The sequence below is a fragment of the Nycticebus coucang genome, chromosome 18 (genome assembly GCF_027406575.1).
Source record: "Nycticebus coucang isolate mNycCou1 chromosome 18, mNycCou1.pri, whole genome shotgun sequence".
NCBI lineage: Eukaryota > Metazoa > Chordata > Mammalia > Primates > Lorisidae > Nycticebus > Nycticebus coucang.
Genome location: NC_069797.1, coordinates 39,142,108 through 39,160,573, shown reverse-complemented (window position 1 = coordinate 39,160,573; position 18,466 = coordinate 39,142,108). Strand labels below are relative to the sequence as shown.

Here is an 18,466-nt window from a genome sequence, read left to right as displayed (position 1 = left end):
TGGATTGCTAGGGGATGAAAAATGGAATCAGTAACCCTGGCTATGAAGTCTGAAGTTCAGAAAGTGATAAGAGCTTGAATGATTTAGTAGATTAAAAAATAAGGTTTCTAATATATTTTCTAACTACTATAAGTATGAAAGAATGCTATAAATTTCTGCTAAGTAATACATTTAGCCTCTTGAATCCAGATTTTAAAAAAAACCCTCAGGATCATCAAATAAACATAATTTTATCTATTTTTCAAATATTTATACTCCACTTCTTATTGTATTGACCAGAATAGTATTTTTTAAATAATAATTAACCAAACCATATGATTGTAGATTAGAAACTGAAAAACAGTTCAAGGGAACAAGATGGAGATTTGGAAATTATTTAAACTCTTTAAGCATTTAATATTATAAACCAGAAGCCATATAACAATGGTGAAAGGATTGGCTGTTTAAGACATGTTGGGATAGCTGGGTATCCACCTGCCTATCAGTTTAAAGCAATAAGAATTGCTTCCTACCACATAGCTGCAATCCTGTTCAGATGGCTCACAAAGTTCAATGTTTTTTATTAAAAATGGAATAGCATATTTATTCCATCTGTAGAAGGAAGATAAACTTCTGACTATTGTGAAATAAAGGTTATTGTCACAGAAAAACTGAATACATATGAATATGTAAAAAATATAATAGTTTTGCCCAACGAAATGTAAAAAAAGGAACAATAGCAGGAGGAAAAAACTGATAAAGGTTTATGAGTCTGTGTGTATGTATATAAATCTATTACAAACATGAAATACGTAAGGTCAAATAGTCTAAAGAGTCAGATCAGTTTATAGACAAAGAAAGAAGAAACAGTAAATTATCATTTGGGCTGCAAAGCCTCATGAAATTGAAGTAATATAAAAACCACGTTGAGGCATCATTGCAAACTTGTTAAACAGAAAAGTCATTTGCTTATTCTGAGTATAACTATTCATAACAGGAAAAGATGAAAAGAATCTAAGAATCAAAAACGGTAAAAAAAAAAAAAAAAGGCTAAACGAACTACAGGATAGCAACATGAGATATCACATAGCTTTTTTGTTGTTTTAGAGATGGGGTCTTCCTCTGTAGCCCCAGGCTAGAGTGCAGTGGGGATATTATAGCTCACTGTTAGCCTTGAGCCCCTGGTGATCCTCCTCAGCTTCCTGAGTAGCTTTAGCAGGGACCACAGGTGTGCACCACTGTGCCTGGCTTCATATAGCTTTTTTTTCCCCTTAGCCACTAGATTATCAGAGAACATACAGCTTTTTGAAAGGACATACACAAAAGATAACCAGAAGTGCAAACGGACTCACCCAATGCTTTGCAAAACTTTTGTATATATGTGTGAATTAAGAACAATATAGACAGGGTGAATGGTTTCCTATACTCTCATTTTATTTAGGTACAATGGGCCCAGGAGGTACCCAGAAGCCTATCTGGTGTTATTCAACTAACTGCACATTATCTCCCTCTTTCAAGATAATGTGATCGATGGGCACCTACAGCCTCCTCCAGAATCACAGGAGTGTGCAGCCCACTTTACAGCTAAGGTTTCGGGAAAGGAAAGCAACTGCTGCATTGTTTCCTGGGCTTACTGTGAGTGTGGCGAGTGACATGAAGCCGATCAGGTTATTCCACACTTTGTCGATGTCTTTCAGCAACTGCTGGAGTTTCTCACTGCACACTGCAGTGGCTTTTATCCCCAGCTCCACACGCTTGGTCACCCTGTACACTTCAACAACACCTGGTGGAGTGAGAAGGCAGAGTCAGGCACTGGACGTCTAGAGAAGGATGTGGGCAAGACAGGGCAGCATCACTGCTTGCTGGTATCTTAGCTGGAATTAAGATAGTAAGACAGGTGTACAGAGGTCAGCTTACTATTTTTTTGCACCAATCTATCCCTCAGTATTGCAGTATAGTTTACTAGTAAGAGCACAGACTCCAGAGCTCATTGCTTCGGGCCCAAATCCCGGCTCTGCTTCTTACTAGCTATGTAACCTTGGACATGTCATATAACCTCTCTGTGCCTTGGTTTCCTCATTTGTAAAGTTGGGATAATAATAGTACCTTCTCAAAGGATGGTTGAGGGGATTGAATGATTAAATACTCTAAAAGGCTTAGAATAGTGCCTGGAGAACAGTAGGTAATATGTAAGTTCTTAGCTTTTTTTTTTTTTTTAAGTTTGCTTAAAAGAGTCTAAATGTTAATATCATCATAAAGTAATTAGAAATAGCTCACCCCTCTGAATCCCAAGGATTTACAAACTCTTTGACTTTACGAATCTTCTGTACACTTAACATGATATAGGATGGTTCTTTTCCTATGGTTTCTGAATTGTGGCTGAACTCTTCAAGCAAGGATGGGAGGTACCAAGTATCTCCACATTATCAGACACATCCCAAATCCCTGTGACAGTCACCAAACATATTACCCCAACCTCTCTAAGTGAACACTGGGGGGATTCCAGGGGATTTTTCAGGGAGGTATAGTCTGTGTGCACTATGGCTTTTCCGCTTACTTCCCTAAGGGAAGGACAGGAATTATTGCCCATCCTAAGTTGAGTGAGGGGGCTTCTAAGAGAATCTTCTGTTGATACAAGGAAATCTACTAGAAAAAAAGGTTTCTTGGTGCACATCTGCTTATGCAGCAGCATTGTGCCTGTCCGAACAGGAAAAGAGGACCTAAGCCCTCAAGTGGGGTGACAGGAGTAAAGTAGGTGCCGTATGTTCCTGCACCCTCCATTCATCCAGCAAATAGTTTTCAGTGCATATACAGTAGGCACTACGTGCCTGGGACTAAATTAGGTGCTGGGGACATCAGTGAATAAAAAAGACTAAAATCCCTAACTTTTCAGATGTTCATTCAAGTGGAAGGAAACAAACAGTAAAAACAAGAACTATACACAAAAATATGAGCTATGAAAGGTGAAAATCAAGCAGAGATAGGGATAGGAAGTTCCAGGGTGGGGAGAGGAGGAGATACTGTTTTGAGAAAGGGATTCTAGGGAAGACCTCGCTTAGAAGGTGATATTTGAGTAAGATCTGAGAAAGATTAGAGTTCAGAGATCAGGGAGAGCAGGAAGACCACACTGGACAGAGACTGCAGTTTCAAGTTGACTGGGATGTTTAATAGCTGCAAACACCCAGGAAGCTCATGAATCTGTGATGTCATTAAGGGGTGAAAGAAGAAGAATCCACAGAGTATGGCAAGGCACTCACTGGGGTCACAATGATTTCATCTAATGTATTGCTAGTTTAGCTTTTTATAAACCAGTAACAAAGATACAATTTTACACTATTGCTATTACATATATAAATATATACATACATCCACATCCACATATAGATATATAAACAAGGACGAAGAAACTTAGCCATAGAGTTCTTAAATCAAAAGGCTGTTATTACCTGTGACTTAGGTATCTCATCTAAGTTAGTGAGGTCTTATATAATTTGAGAGATCTAGCTTAAAATACTTACAGAAGAAAAAACTGGAAATAATGCAAATACCATGATTTTGAATAAATAAAACATAAAAAGAACATACCCAATAAATATTCCATGCCTTGAGCTGACTGAATTACTTCTGTGCAAACAGAACTACTACTGATTCCATTTAAGGTATCATTTGCTTTCTTAATGACCTACAAGAAATGAAATCACATCACCTTATGTAACAGAGAGCAATCAATGCAAATCAATTTACGATTAGTGGAAAACCCAACCCAAAAGCCCAGGAGGTGTGAAAAAGCATGACTGACTGATGTGTGTGTACAACTGTGCCGAAACAAACCTGAGAACTTAATTTAACCTTGAAGAAACAATACTTTACTTCTTCGGAAGAGAAAAGATAGAGGTTCTTTAGTTTAAATATTATTTTGATTTAGGCAGAGCTAATGATATCACTTTGTCATTTCTCATGGTGACAGATGAGGGACAACAGACAAATGAGCCAGAATTTGCTATTACAAATGTGAAAGAAGTTTCCCTTAAGATATAGGACTTTCCGGGCGGCGCCTGTGGCTCAGTCGGTAAGGCGCTGGCCCCATATACCGAGGGTGGCGGGTTCAAACCCGGCCCCGGCTGAACTGCAACCAAAAAAATAGCCAGGCGTTGTGGCGGGCGCCTGTAGTCCCAGCTACTCAGGAGGCTGAGGCAAGAGAATTGCCTAAGCCCAGGAGTTGGAGGTTGCTGTGAGCTGTGTGAGGCCATGGCACTCTACCTCTACCGTGGGCCATAAAGTGAGACTCTGTCTCTACCAAAAAAAAAAAAAAAAAAGATCTAGGACTTTCCATGGGGTTTCATTTTGCGCAAGGCTATTCTTAAGGTTCGCCTGAGATTTGCCTCTGTCCATTCAACTGAACCAAGGCAAAATGGCACAAGAGAGCACTTCTATATGTGAACACAAAAGTGACATACTCACATCCAGGGCACTCCCCAGGCACCTCTGCCATTCATATGCATATCTCTCATTTTCCTGTGGATTTCAGAAAAAGAGCTTGTTAAATCATCTGGAATCATCTATTTATGATGTCAGCCAATTCAAAGACCTTGGAAGACTTCCCTTTTTATTAAAATTACTCTAATTCAAGCAGTTTATCTTTTGGAATCCATAAATAATCATTTAAAATTATTAATAAATGTAACTTCTGAACACAAGACCTGTGAATCTGAGAGAAATGTTTTAGAGAAGCTTCCCTCTGTAAGTGCTGTACCTTATTTGTTCCATCAGTAACAGTATAAGGCCTTTCTTCAGAGGTATTCACCTCTGAAAGTAGGTATCTAGTACAAAAACTGACATCACACCCTTGGCTTTCCACTCTAAAGTTATAATGCTGTGTGTGAGGACATGGTGTGTGCCCCCATAACAAGGAACGGGGCAAAGACGAGAGTCAAGCATGTTGGCTCTTGCGGAACAGAGTGGGACTAAGATGCAGAAAGCAGAAACAGAACATCTAGAATATTTTCCTTTTCTCCTTTATTTAGATGTTTTTTTGTTTTGTTTTTTGAGACAGAGCCTCAAGCTATTGCCCTGGGTAGAGTGCTGTGGCATCACAGCACACAGCAACCTCCAACTCCTGGGCTCAAGCCTCAGCCTCCCAAGTAGCTGGGACTACAGGCGCCTGCCACAAGGCCTGGCTATTTTTTGGTTGCAGCCGTCATTGTTGTTTGGCGGGCCCAGGCTGGATTCGAACCCGCCAGCTCAGGTGTATGTGGCTGGCGCCTTAGCCACTTGAGCCACAGGCGCCAAGCCTTTTGTGTTTTTTTTTTTGAGACAGAGTCTCACTTTGTCACCCTTGGTAGAGTGCTATGGCATCATAGCTCACAGCAACTTCAAACTCTTGGGCTCAAGTAATTCTCTTGCCTCAGCCTCCCGAGTAGCTAGGACTACAGATGCCCACCACAATGCCCAGTTGTTTTTAGAGACAGGGGTCTCACTTTTGCTCAGGTTGGTCTTCAACTCATGAGCTCAAGTGCCGCCTCAGCCTCCCAGAGTGCTAAAATTACAGGTGTCAGCCACAGCACCCAATTATTTTGAGGTTTTAACATTCATTAAAAACTGTAAGTGCTCGAAGGAATTCTCAAATACTGCCCTCCTTATGAAGTTCCATGAGTACTTTCAGTTTTGGGCTAACTCCTGCCAGGGGTGCCAATCTGGGAGGTGATTTTGCCCAGAGCTAACCATTCGTGTGTGGTGCCTCACAACTTCCTGTCCCTCATTCCCCCATGTGAAAGTTGAAAGCACTTTCTCCTGGGGTCCTCAGTGCTCAGGTGGTCTTTTACCTGGCCCCTGCAAAAAACTATCTTGCTTACCTCTACCTCTCCCGTCAGATCTTTATACTTGTCACGAATTACAGGCAGCGCAGGTTTCTCACTCAGAGTATTGGAGCGGTCTCTGAAAGGCTGCTCGACAGCCGGAGAAGGAGAAGAACGGCTTATTTCTTTATCACCAAGGCTCAAACTCCTCTTGTGTGATCCTGGGAGAAGTGGAGAGTACAGCTGAAGGTTCTGATTACTCCGTTTAGTTCCAGCAGAGGCTCTTCTTTGCTGACACAATTGTCTTCTTTTTTTTTTTTTTTTTTTTTTGAGACATAGCCTCAAGCTGTCACCCTGGGTAGAATGCTGTGGCATCACCGCTCACAGCAACCTCAACCTCCTGGGTTCAAGCGATTCTCCTGCCTCCACTTCCCAAGTAGCTGGGACTACAGGTACCCACAACAACACCTGGCTGGTTTTTTTTTTTGTTTTTTTTTTGGTTGCAGCCATCCTTGTTTGGCAGGCCCGGGCTGGATTCAAACCCACCAGCTCAGGTGTATGTGGCTGGCGCCTTAGCCACTTGAACCACAGGCGCCGAGCCACGACTGTCTTCTTCAGATATTTATGTCCTGATGCATTCAGAAACACGATCCTCGTGCACTGTGTCTGGTAAGCTACATGCTGAATTCAATCATTCTCTCTTGCTTCCCTTCCCTGCCTTTAGTTTTCTCCATTACTTTTCTGTGATCTATCACAATTTTTCCATAATTCTTTCTTGTTAGCCGTTTTGTATTAGCCAATAGTAACAAACATTTGTGTTTAAGTAAATTGGAAAACAAATGAGAAATTTAAACTATTAAGTATAGATAAAACCTTTGAAACAAAATCCAAGAAAAATATCATTAATAAGAAGGGAAAGATGCATCTAGCTGACAGAATAATCATTAATTGAAAAGTGTAACAAATTGTAACAAAAAGTTTCCATATATGTCCAGGAAAATACAATGTTTCCATAATTCTAAGTTTAGAATCACTAGAGTCCTAGAGCAAAGAAATGCCTTTCTAAACACCAGTATGTAAGAGCTGTGTTACTTTTCCAGACATTTGTTAGGGATTTGCAACTGAGCTCCTATACTCTCTCAATCCAACTGAAACCAATGATCCCTTTTGTCAGGATGGGATTAAAACAGAAGAGGTTAACTCAAATGGCTGTGGAGACCAGGCGAGTAAAGTAAAAGACCGAAGTAGGCCAGATGGAGACAGGAAGGGTGCGGACCCCGGGCAAAGACAAAGCATGCCTCATCTGTAAGAAGTGTTGTCACTCGGCTCCAGCTGACTGGCGAGTCACAGGAATGTAGGCCTAGTACTGCCGGATACTGCGACTTTTCAACAAAAGCTAGAGATCCAGATTGAGAAACCTCATGATTTAAAAATATCGGTCTTGGGCAGCCCCTGTGGCTCAGTGGGCAGGGCACTGGCCCCATACACTGAGGGTAGTGGGTTTGAACCCGGCCCCCACCAAATTGCAACAACCAAAAAAAAAAAAAAATAGCCAGGCGTTGTGGTGGGTGCCTGTAGTCTCAGGTACTAGGGAGGCGGAGGCAAGAGAATCGTCCTCACCTAAGCCCAGGAGTTGTAGGTTGCTGTGAGCAGTGTGACACCACGGCACTCTACCGAGGGTGATAAAGAGACACCCTCTGTCTCTACAACAAAACAAACAAACAAAAAATAAAAATATTGGCCTTTACTTCATACTTTAAAAAACTATGTGAGTCAATCAAAACAAATCTGCAGGCTGGATACAGCTCCACAGCTATCACATTGCAGCCCTTACATTAAATGAATTTGTCTATAACCAGTGAACAAGAGCAACACTAATGTGGCTACAAGTGGATTGAACCCATTTCTGGACTTTTAACATAGCACACCTCTAACCAAATAAGGTAATGAACCATAACTCTGTGTGGTGCTTGTTTTGGGTTCAAAAAGCAGTTACCTGAGGGTTACTGATTTGACTTCCGTTCAGTCTGAGGGAAATCATTACTATAGTTATCTGTAGTTGATCCTGGTTTCAAAGACTGAAAAATCTATTTTCTGATAAACCAGCAATATTTTTTTTTTTTTTTTTTTTTTGTAGAGACAGAGTCTCACTTTATGGCCCTTGGTAGAGTGCCGTGGCCTCACACAGCTCACAGCAACCTCCAACTCCTGGGCTTAAGCGATTCTCTTGCCTCAGCCTCCTGAGTAGCTGGGACTACAGGCGCCCGCCACAACGCCCGGCTATTTTTTGGTTGCAGTTTGGCCGGGGCCGGGTTTGAACCCGCCACCCTCGGTATATGGGGCCGGCGCCTTACCGACTGAGCCACAGGCGCCGCCCAATATTTTTGTTTTTTTTTTTTTTTTTTTTTTGAGACAGAGTCTCAAGCTGTTGCCCTGGGTAGAGTGCCAAGGCGTCAGCTCACAGCAACCTCAAACTCTTGGGCTCAGGCGATTCTCCTGCCTCAGCCTCCCAAGTAGCTGGGACTACAAGGCACCCAACACAATGCCCAGCTATTTTTTTTTTTTTTTTTGGCTGTAGTTGTCATTGTTGTTTGGCAGGCCTGGGCTGGATTCAAACCCACCAGCTTTGGGGTATGTGGCTGGCGCCCTAGCCGCTGAGCTACAGGTGCCAAGTCAGCAACCAACATATATATATATATATATATTTTTTTTTTTTTTTTTTTTGAGACAGAGCCTCAAGCTGTCACCCTGGGTAGAGTGCTGTGGCATCACAGCTCACAACAACCTCCAACTCCTGGGCTCAAGCGAGTCTCCTGCCTCCGTCTCCCAAGCCCGCCACAACCCCCAAAATAGCCTGGCTATTTTTTGGTTGCAGCTGTCATTGCTGTTTGGCAGGCCAGGCTGGATTCGAACCCGCCAGCTCAGGTGTATGTGGCTGGCGCCTTAGCCACTTGAGCCACAGGTGCTGAGCCAGCAACCAATATTTTATTCTTAAGAAAAAACATCTAAATTCTTGGTGGAAAAACCATGATAATAAAATCTACGTTGAAAGCTACTTACCTTGAACAGAAAGGTCAAATGTTGCCAACTCACTTTTGATCATTTCTTCACTGGATTTCATTTTGCTTTGTGAATTGGCTACTAAAAAGTCAAATTTGCTGATTTTGGGCTTTTCACTTTGAAACTCTCCAAAGTCATCTGAACATTCTTTGGGGGTTTCGTGAGAGGCACTGCTGGAAGCTGGGCTTGGACACAAGGCCTCTTGACTCCGTTCAGCTATAGGTAGGTCCTGTCTTGTCAAATCTTTATAGTCCCTGCCTTCATATTCCTTTTGCTCTGAGGTCTGTCCAACTGTGTCCTTAAAACTGGCAAAAGCTGGGAAGGCAGTCTCTGGAAGAGGGTCTTCACTGGCAAAGGCGGTGACTTTGGAGAGAGACATCATGGTGATGGCGTCTGAACTGCCAAATGAAGTCTCTCTCTTTTGAAGAACTGAGGCAGCTGAGGGGGATCCACTTCCTGCTGAGAGGACAAATGGAGAGAGTTTTCTGCCCTGAGATACATCGTCCCTGTCTGACCAGTCATAGCTTGTATGTGTGCTCACTGCAAAATTGCTACTGTAGCTTCCAAAAGCAGCATATTTTAAGTCCTCTATATCTGAAAGGGAAATAAGACCCCACAATTAGAGGCAAGCGACTGAGGCAAAATCCTCTGTAGAAACAAAATGCCTAACGTACTTGATTAGTTTTATGCTATGTTGCAATTAACTAAGTTTAGAGCCTATACTAAAATGAAAAGAGAGGGCAGTGCCTGTGGCTCAAAGGAGTAGGCGCCAGCCCCATATGCTGGAGGTGGCAGGTTCAAACCCAGCCCTGGCCAAAAAAAAAAAAAAAAAAATTTAAGAGTTGGCCTGTAACATCTGATCTTAAAAAGCCCACGTTAGCCTTGAGTTGGTATTAACATTAAGTTACCAAAAGTCATTTTCTTTGAATATAAAAATTACTAAAAAGATAGGAGATTCATCTACTAATGCATATACTGTGTAATATAAGATTAAGGTCATTTCATAATTGTCCGTTCCTTTATAAACCTTAAAATCTATTGCTATTTCTTGCCTGTAACATGCCTCTTTTTGTCTCGACTTTGTTAGAAAACATTTCTTTAAAACCTGGTTGCGTGAAGAAAATGTCCATGACAAATTAATTAAAAATTGACAGTTTCTCAAAACTAAAGTGAAAATAATGTCACTAACTTTTAATCAATTATTAAAAATTTCTGCCTTAGGCAAGGCCAAATATGAGACTTTAATTAAGCAATTACTTACCTGGTTGTTATTTTGCTCAATTTGGATGTCATATTGCTGGGATGGAGTATGAGGAAAGAAAAAAAAAAATCAATCTAATCTACTTTAGCATTTAAAAAATAGAATCAAAGCTCTGTGTCCTGCTGGGCTCCTGTTTCTCCTTCAACTATGTATCCACTCTGTTTTTTTTAAATACAAAAAGTTAAGAAAAAGAAAGAAATGCTAGGGCAGAAAACTCATTTTTCAAAGCATTCTTAATGTATGTTTAAATAATTTAAGAGGTAGAATAAAATAGCAAAAAGCGGATAGGGTTTTTTATTTATTTAGACAGGGCTGAATTCAACTGTGCCATCTACTATTGTGCGACACTAGCAAATGATTTAATGTTTCTGAACCCTGGTTTACTCATCTGTAACAGGAGAGGAAGGGCGGTCCCTGTGGCTCAAAGGGGTAGGGCGCCGGTCCCATATGCCGGAGGTGGCTGGTTCAAACCCAGCCCTGGCCAAAAACTGCAAAAAAAGTAAAAGGAGGGGAAGACCGTGGACGTGGAAGTGGAATGTTAGGGTGCTCAACTGTGATGATATGTGTGGAAGGTTGGCTCTGGGCCTGCTGAGCAAAACCTAACAGCTAGTGTTTGTTCAGCAGAGTTGCCACCAGCTTCAATTTGACATTTAGTTGCTGCTTTCAGGCCTACAATGGAATTATTCTAAGTAAAAATAAAAAGTCAACTCTTCATTTTAGTGGTGCAACTAGGGGAAGACTTCCTTGCTCATTTTCAGAAAGCAAAATCAGACCTGGCACAGTGGCTCATGCCTGTATTTCCAGAACTTTGAGAGGCTGAGGCGGGTGGATTGCTTGAGCTTAGGAGTTTGAGACCAGCCTGAGCAAGAGTGAGACGCCATGTCTACTCAAAGTAGAGAAACTAGTTGGGTATGGTAGTGGGCACTTATAGTCCCAGCTACTGGGGAGACTGATGCAAGATCTCTTGAGCCCAAATGACTGAGGTTGCCATGAGCTATGATGATGCCATAGCACTCTACTACCCACGGTGACAGAGTGAGACTCTGCCCACCACCCCCACCAAAAAAAAAAAAAGAAAGAAAACCAGCTGAGGCTGATTGTAGAACATAAATACCTCTGCAGCAGTGTTGTCCATTCAGTCTTGCTAATAAACAATTAGTTTTTTTAGCCACTGTATGTTAGGCAAGAAGACCAAATGCAAAATTCTGTGTCTGGTAACCACACTATGTGATTCACAAGAAAACTGCTCAAAAGTTTTGTGGCCCAGATTTTCAGAACTAAGTCAATAGGTGGACCAATGCTGGGTCATTTTTCTGTCACAGCAATACTACATGGTTTATGAGGGGTAAGGGGCTCTTGACACTTATATAGCTCTTCTAACAGCGTATCCCAAATCTTTCTCTATCTCTCTCTCAGTCCTGTTAGGAAAGGGTATTAAATTATTAATAAAAATGAAAAACACTAGATGTACAAAAAGCCAACTAGTGAAAAGCAAATAGCTTTTATAGAATGATGGTATATTTTTAAAAATTCTGTAGTATACAAATGGTATCCTTCAAATGTGGTTTATTAAACAAGAGGAAAACAAAGATTCAGGTGAAAAATTTATAGCTTAGAATAAATGAAACATACTTTCACACCAAACATTTTCTTACTCTCTTGCTGCAGTGTTCCTACCCCCCACCATTTAGAGGGATCAGAAGTGCCCAGACTCAATGAGACGAAATTCAATTATAAGGCAGATGCAGTTAAACACAAGACTAGTCTTTCAAGGGCTACATTCAGAAGAATATTTCATAGTACAGATATTTTTATTATTAGACCCTATCAGAAAGCTCTTCTGGGAAACTATATTAAGAACCGCTCCCAGAATCTCATCTATTAAAAGACCAAGATAAATTTAATGAAAAGACAGCTCCAAGTTGATATGGTAATAAAAAGACCCTTTTGTGCAATTATGCAACAAGAAAAAAAGTTTTGTACAAACTTGAATGACCAATATAATCAGATAAAAGACATTGTAAGTAGTAAGGGATTATCTTAACTGAAGAGCTTATAAGCATTTAAAAACTATATAGGTCTTCAATAAATATCTTCATTTTAAAAAATAAAAAAAAATGAATGATATATATGCATACAACTGTATGCCTTTTGGAACAACTCACAAAAATAAGCAAATGAAAGACTTTAAATATTTTATACTTTAAAAAAAATGATGGCCGGTAAATACCAAGGGTTCACTATAATTGAGCTTCAAAGTTGAGTTTCAAATTGCTTTTGCTATGCTTGCTTCGGCAGCACATAGATTAAATTAGAACAATATACAGAAGATTAGTACAGCCTCTGTGCAAGGATGACACGCAAATTTGTCAAATGTTCCATATTTTTCAAGAATGGAAAAGTATCCAATGAACTCAATACTAAAATGAAACTAGTAGATGAACAAATGCACGCCCACACAAGAGAAAAACACAATTAAACTCAAGTGGGGGAAAAGAAGGGGATTGGTGTGCTCTCATCTACCAGGCACAAGGTCAGGGCACAGGGCACACCTCCTGGGGGAGGGGCACAACTACAACTTGGACTCTACCTAACAAATGCCAACAATGCAACCTCATTGTCTGTACCCTCAATTAATTTGAAATTAAAATAATTTTTGCTTATTTATTAGCTATTATACTGTGAATAAGTATAATTTACCAAAGTGTAATTCATTTGAGCACCTAAAGTACTAAAACTGATGGTACATGACAAATCAGAGACAGAAGCCCGTATACCTAAACCTTAGCATTTATAAACAATATAGAGTAGGATCTCCTGGAATAGTGACTATTCGTAAACCAATTTCTTTTTTTTTTTTTTTTTTGTAGAGACAGAGTCTCACTTTATGCCCCTTGGTAGAGTGCCGTGGCGTCACACAGCTCACAGCAACCTCTAACTCCTGGGCTTAAGCCATTCTCTTGCCTCAGCCTCCCGAGCGTAAACCAATTTCTAAGAAAAAGTTCATTGAGAGAAAAGTAAGAAAATTCTTCACTTTCTATGTTAACGGGTCTACATTTTCCAAACAGGCCAGTTACATGTAGTATTGTATAATGGTCTTAAAAAAATATTAAAGATTATGTTAAGACCTACAACATAGATGATAGAAGCCTTGTCTGGAAAAATGATGTGGAATAACCCACATTCCATTTTGTAATCAGTGAAGTTACTGTAGATGAGTTTTCAATTTGATAGCATGAATTCTGAAAATTGCAAGAGAAAAAGGAAAAAGAAAGCGGAGAGTGAATGCAATAAAATGAATAGGGAATCACAACTGTATTTCCAATTCTACTGAGTAACTCCTAGGCCGTGCTAGGTTGAGCTGCAATTGCACACAGATGATACACCAAATTGTGTGCTTTAATACATGTATTTGTTTGCAGCCAGCAATGTCCTATTACAAAGGCCAAAGGAACAAACTACACAATCTGTTTTCCATCATGGATCTCAAATCAAAACATGGATTTCTTGCTTATACTGGAAAGTACCCCATCAGTCTCTTCTATAACCTCTATTCAAATCCCTTTTCAATGGATGCTGTTCAAAGTATTTCTAGGAACAAAGAATGTGAGCTGTCATTACAGGACACAGAAGGCCATACTCAGTCCCATGGACATTTCTAAAGCTATAAGCAAATGCCCAAGTTTTTAAGAGATACTGGCTTTTGAAGGTGTTTAGAGAAAGAACAAAGGAGATGTATAAGCAAATTCAACTATTCTCATGCAATGTTTTATATAGCAATAAAAATGTTCATTGGACTAAGGAAGAAATATCTTAATTTTCAGCACTGATTTAACCTGGACTTCTTTTACTGAAGCAAACTATAAAACATTTGTATATTTCAGTTTCTCTCCATTCCTGGCCCTATTCTACACCTTAGGCCCTATTCTATCTTGGCTCTATCTATGTCAGTGGTTCTCAACCTTCCTAATGCTGCGGACCTTTAATACAGTCCAAAGGGGTCATGACCCACAGGTTGAGAACTGCTGATCTATGAGATCAGTCATATTCATATCCTCTGTTAACTATAAAACCTGGTCTGTGTCCTGTAAGTCTCAAACACCCTGCTAGGTACTGCTGAAGAAAACAGGGACAAAAGAGATCACAGTATAAGTGTGAATGGCTATAAAGTTCTGCTGTACAATTGCCTTCCAGTGTATCCGCATCTGCACGAAAACCTCCCATTCTTCATTTGTTCTGACTCGTACAACTCTAAATTTTATCTACACTATCTGTTAGCATCTTCAGATTTTTATGTCAGTATTTTAAGTTCAAAAAAGAAAACTGAAACCTGTAGATATTTTAAGTCGGAGGAGTTTGGAAGACCAAGGAATGATGTCAGAATATACCAGGGAACTGCCTGTGGTCATCAATAAAAATCTCATCAAAAAGAACCAGATAAACACGGAGGAGGGCCTTTTGCCTATGAAAGGGAGAGGGCATCACCCAAAAGACCATCTGTCGTATGGCCCTCTCATGCTCTCAGAGTTACTGGGCTAGCATTTTCCAAAAAAACTTTTCAAAAGTGCTCCAACGCTGGAAAAACACAGAGCTAGAAACACTTTTTAGGATTTAACACAGCTTCTTTGATGTTACTAGTTTTCCCTTTATGTCCATTTGCTACTTCTAAAAATCACAGGGACTTAAAGTGCACAATAGAGTGAGTGTAGAATATAAATACATTTGTCTAATTTCTCAGGCACTGCTACTTGTACGTGAAAGCACTAACCCGATCTTAATGGTGTTGGGGTAAACAGAACAGTACTTTTTTGTTTGTTTGAACTGATAATACAGACTTCTTCAAGTCTTTATTGCAAGAGATATTTCTGTCATATCATTAAAACTACTCCCTTAAAAAGTAATATGTCACTTTGGGGATATTAATTTGTTCAATTTGTGAATATAGGCCTTCCACACAGTTACAGATACTCAGTCATTTTCTGTAGCCTACTCACACAAATGCAGAAAGGAGTCAAAATAAGAGTCTCAGATGGACCAATCTAGCATTAGGAAATTTCACTGGCAAAGGAATTCCTGGGGTCTCATACATATCACAGGAAAAACCTGAACAAAAGGCAGCTGGATGAGAGCTACACTAAAAGGAAGTTACAGTAAGATCACTTCCTCTCAAATTTGTTAGCAGAGTACATCATAATTAAAATGTAATCCATTTAGGCTCAGCACCTGTGGCTCAAGCAGCTAAGGTGCCAGCCACATACACCTCAGCTGGCAGGTTCGAATCCACCCCGGGCTGCTAAACAACAATGATGGCTGCAACCAAAAAAAAAGAAAAAAAAAAAAAGGCGTAAAATGTAACCCATTTATATAAGATTTTTAAAACCAATGTTTTAAATTCAACTTTCTAAAGCATTGTGCTCTGGCAGACACTGCATTTTGAATGGTAGGCTCGGCTTTTCTTAGAGTTAATCTAATACCCAACAAGCAACTTTTTTCTTTCTCAAATGGCATACTTCAGATACAATATCTCTGAAGGATCCCACTCAAAATCCTTATGTACAGCAATTTAATCTCCTTTCTTCCCCAAATTCTAAAAGAGAACAAAGAACTAAAAGTTTTAAAACATAAGAATAAAAAGGTTAAACCATGAAAATAGCCATTTTTTTCCCCTTAAGGTTTTTATTAGTCTTAGGCTTCTGACCTGAAAAACAGTATTTCCAAGCATTTTTGCTATTGTCATACTCTAAACTGGAGAAAATACCTTCCAAGTTTGGCCCACTCTGGTTCCTAACTTTCACTGGTCCTTCTAAATGAAAATGGTTCAAAGTTTACTTTGACACATTCCTGAAAGTTGTTTTAAGACCTTGCTTTATGCGGTACGAGTAAAAAAAGACTGAGGTTTGCTTCATAATACATTCTGAAATCAGAAAAATAACATGCCCTGCAATCAGAGGATGGAGCACCCAATTTCAAATTCAAATCAAGTTCAGTCCTAAAGACTTAGATATTAACACTGAACACCTTCCATTACACAGTTACAATTCAAATTCAGTTTACATTTGCTGTGCTCAGAAGTCCATCCCAATATTATTTGATGAATTTATTTTAAATAAGTTTATAAATATCTAGTTACCCAGCATCTATGTCCCTCTTTCCCCAACACTCCAGTCTTAGGTCCTCCTCATCTTTCCCTTTTCTTCATAAAGTAACTGCAAGTACAGGCCCTCTACAATAAAATAATACTCTGTTTCTTCTAATGAAGAAACAGGAATAAATTCTCTCTCTCCCTATTATGTAAAGTAGTGTAAGGCTTACACTTTTTTTTTTTAAGTTTAAAGTTGTATTTAACTCTAATGCCATGTTAAAAATTTCTATCAATGGAATTATAAGGGGTAAAGGCTGAAATGTGCTAATATTTTCTTAGAGGACAGGTGTTTGGGGAAATAAAACAAAAGGGAAAAACCCTCTAGTCTTAGGGGATATATTACCTTTTTTTTTTTTTTTTTAAAGCCAGAGTCTTGCTCTGTCACCCTAGGCTAGAATGCAGTGGCATCATTGTAGCTTACTGCAACCTCAAACTCCGGATCAAGTGATTCTCCTGTCTCAGCCTCCCAAGTAGCTGGGATTACAGGTGCCCATCACCTGTCCAGCTAGTTTTGTATTTTTGGTAAAGACAGGGGTCTCACTCTTGCTCAGGCTAGTCTCGAATTCCTAAGCTCAAGTGATCAATCCTGCCTTGGCTTCCCAGAAGATTACAGGTGTTGAGCCACCATGCTTGGCCAATACTATAGCTTTAAATCTGATACCACCCGGGTATTTCTTTGGTCTGAACCTCAAAAAATACAAATTACACACATCCCCACGCTTTCAAAATATGCCAAAGAATTATTTATTAACACAGGACTTACAGATCACAAAAGATAGTGATACAGAAAAGCTGGAAAAGAAGTCATCAGAATAAGCATGCAGATCAGTATTTGCAGAGGAATATACTAAAGCAAGCTCGAAGGCACATCCACACAGAAAATGTCTAAATTGAAAAAAAGACATCAGAAAAGCAGCCAAAAAAAGGGTGCTAATTAAAATACAAAGATTTTCAATGTCAAAGAAGAGCTACTTTACAGGTCGGTAGGTAGCTACAGAAGTCTTGCTAACCCTTTGAGGATGTCACAAATGGGGGTTAGTTCTTGCTGCCAACAGATGATCTTAATGACTGCACACTAAGGTGCTTCAGTGCCAGAGGTATTAAATTTAGGGGGTGGTGGAAGCAACCTAGTTAAAATTATATGCAGCAAGAGCTCAAAGGGCTAAATGTAATAATTGTAGAGAAATCAGGCAATGTTATTAGTATTATCTACCTTCCATACAAAGAATTATAGCAAGAGTTAAAAGAGACAGTATCCCCTTCAGAGTTAAGTTAGGGTCTCTAAACAGGATTAAGGCCCACAGAAAACAATCTACTAGGTTTTATTCCTTTTACATCAGCTCAGTTCCTATTTCTCCAAGAAGTACCTTCAACCCCCCAAACTAAAAGAGCAAGAGATAATGTGGTAAATATGAGGATAAAATAAAACCACATCACACTGCTACCCTCTTCAATACCTCACGCAGCAATTTTGCTCACCGGCTATCCAGGTCGTTGGTCAGACATCAACCCCTTTTAACAACCGCTCTAAAGGGATACTGCTCCTTTCCCACAGGAGGTTACAGATCAATGATAGGGAACAATCTGCTTTTAGGAATATCCTCAAACTGAAGAGAGTTGGCTTGAACATTACAGGTTCCAAGGTGGGAATGTTCCAAACATACATAAAAGAACATGAGCACAGAAGATTATTTTAACAGGTCAGTAAGAACAAGCTCGGTCAAAAAAACCAACCTCCCCTCCCCACATAAAATGGAAAAAATTAAAAAAAAGACACCCCCAACCCAGATTAGACTCATCTCATAAAGACATCTAGCTTGGCACTGTGAAAGAATATAGATTCACTTTCAGAAAAATAGCTTCTAATTAATAACACCAGAGTCCAAAAGGCTAGTATACATGTTATGAGATTCTTAAATAAAAATCAAATATTGGTGTTCAGAAAACAGAGCACTTTGCAACCAACTGGTGTGGTTCAAGCAGCTCGTACAAAAAAAGAAAAACAAAATCACTTCATCAAAACAAGCAGCAGCAAAAAAAAGAAAGAAAATTTCTGAGGAAAAGTAAAAAAAAAAAAGTAAGTAGACAGTCTAGGGCAGCAGGAGCTTTTCAGACTGCCCACTGCACTTGGAAAATACTCAGCAAGCGGCTACGTGCAACACATCAAGTCTCTGCTACCTTGCCCCGATCCAGCACCCTGTTTAAGAATACCGCCCCCGTGTCAATCAC

General features: G+C 39.8%; 1 protein-coding gene and 1 non-coding gene across 16 annotated transcripts in view; one reads left to right on the top strand and one right to left on the bottom strand.

The window, feature by feature from the left end:
- The window catches only part of SYNRG (synergin gamma), a 95,516-nt gene that overhangs the window by 19,586 nt on the left and 57,464 nt on the right, over nt 1-18,466 (bottom strand). For 10 of the 15 annotated variants that reach the window (XM_053570269.1, XM_053570259.1, XM_053570262.1 and 7 more), the window contains 5 exons: nt 8,835-9,428; nt 5,832-5,995; nt 4,441-4,494; nt 3,565-3,661; nt 1,614-1,762 (listed from right to left, as the gene is read on the bottom strand). In XM_053570269.1, coding sequence (XP_053426244.1) covers nt 1,614-1,762; nt 3,565-3,661; nt 4,441-4,494; nt 5,832-5,995; nt 8,835-9,428 — 1,058 coding nt within the window. The remainder of the gene's footprint in view (nt 1-1,613; nt 1,763-3,564; nt 3,662-4,440; nt 4,495-5,831; nt 5,996-8,834; nt 9,429-18,466) is intronic. The other 5 variants (XM_053570266.1, XM_053570274.1, XM_053570273.1 and 2 more) reach the window with 3 other exon arrangements.
- LOC128571370 (U6 spliceosomal RNA) lies at nt 12,379-12,483 on the top strand. Its single transcript, XR_008375798.1, has one exon. It is a non-coding gene; the product is annotated as a U6 spliceosomal RNA (small nuclear RNA).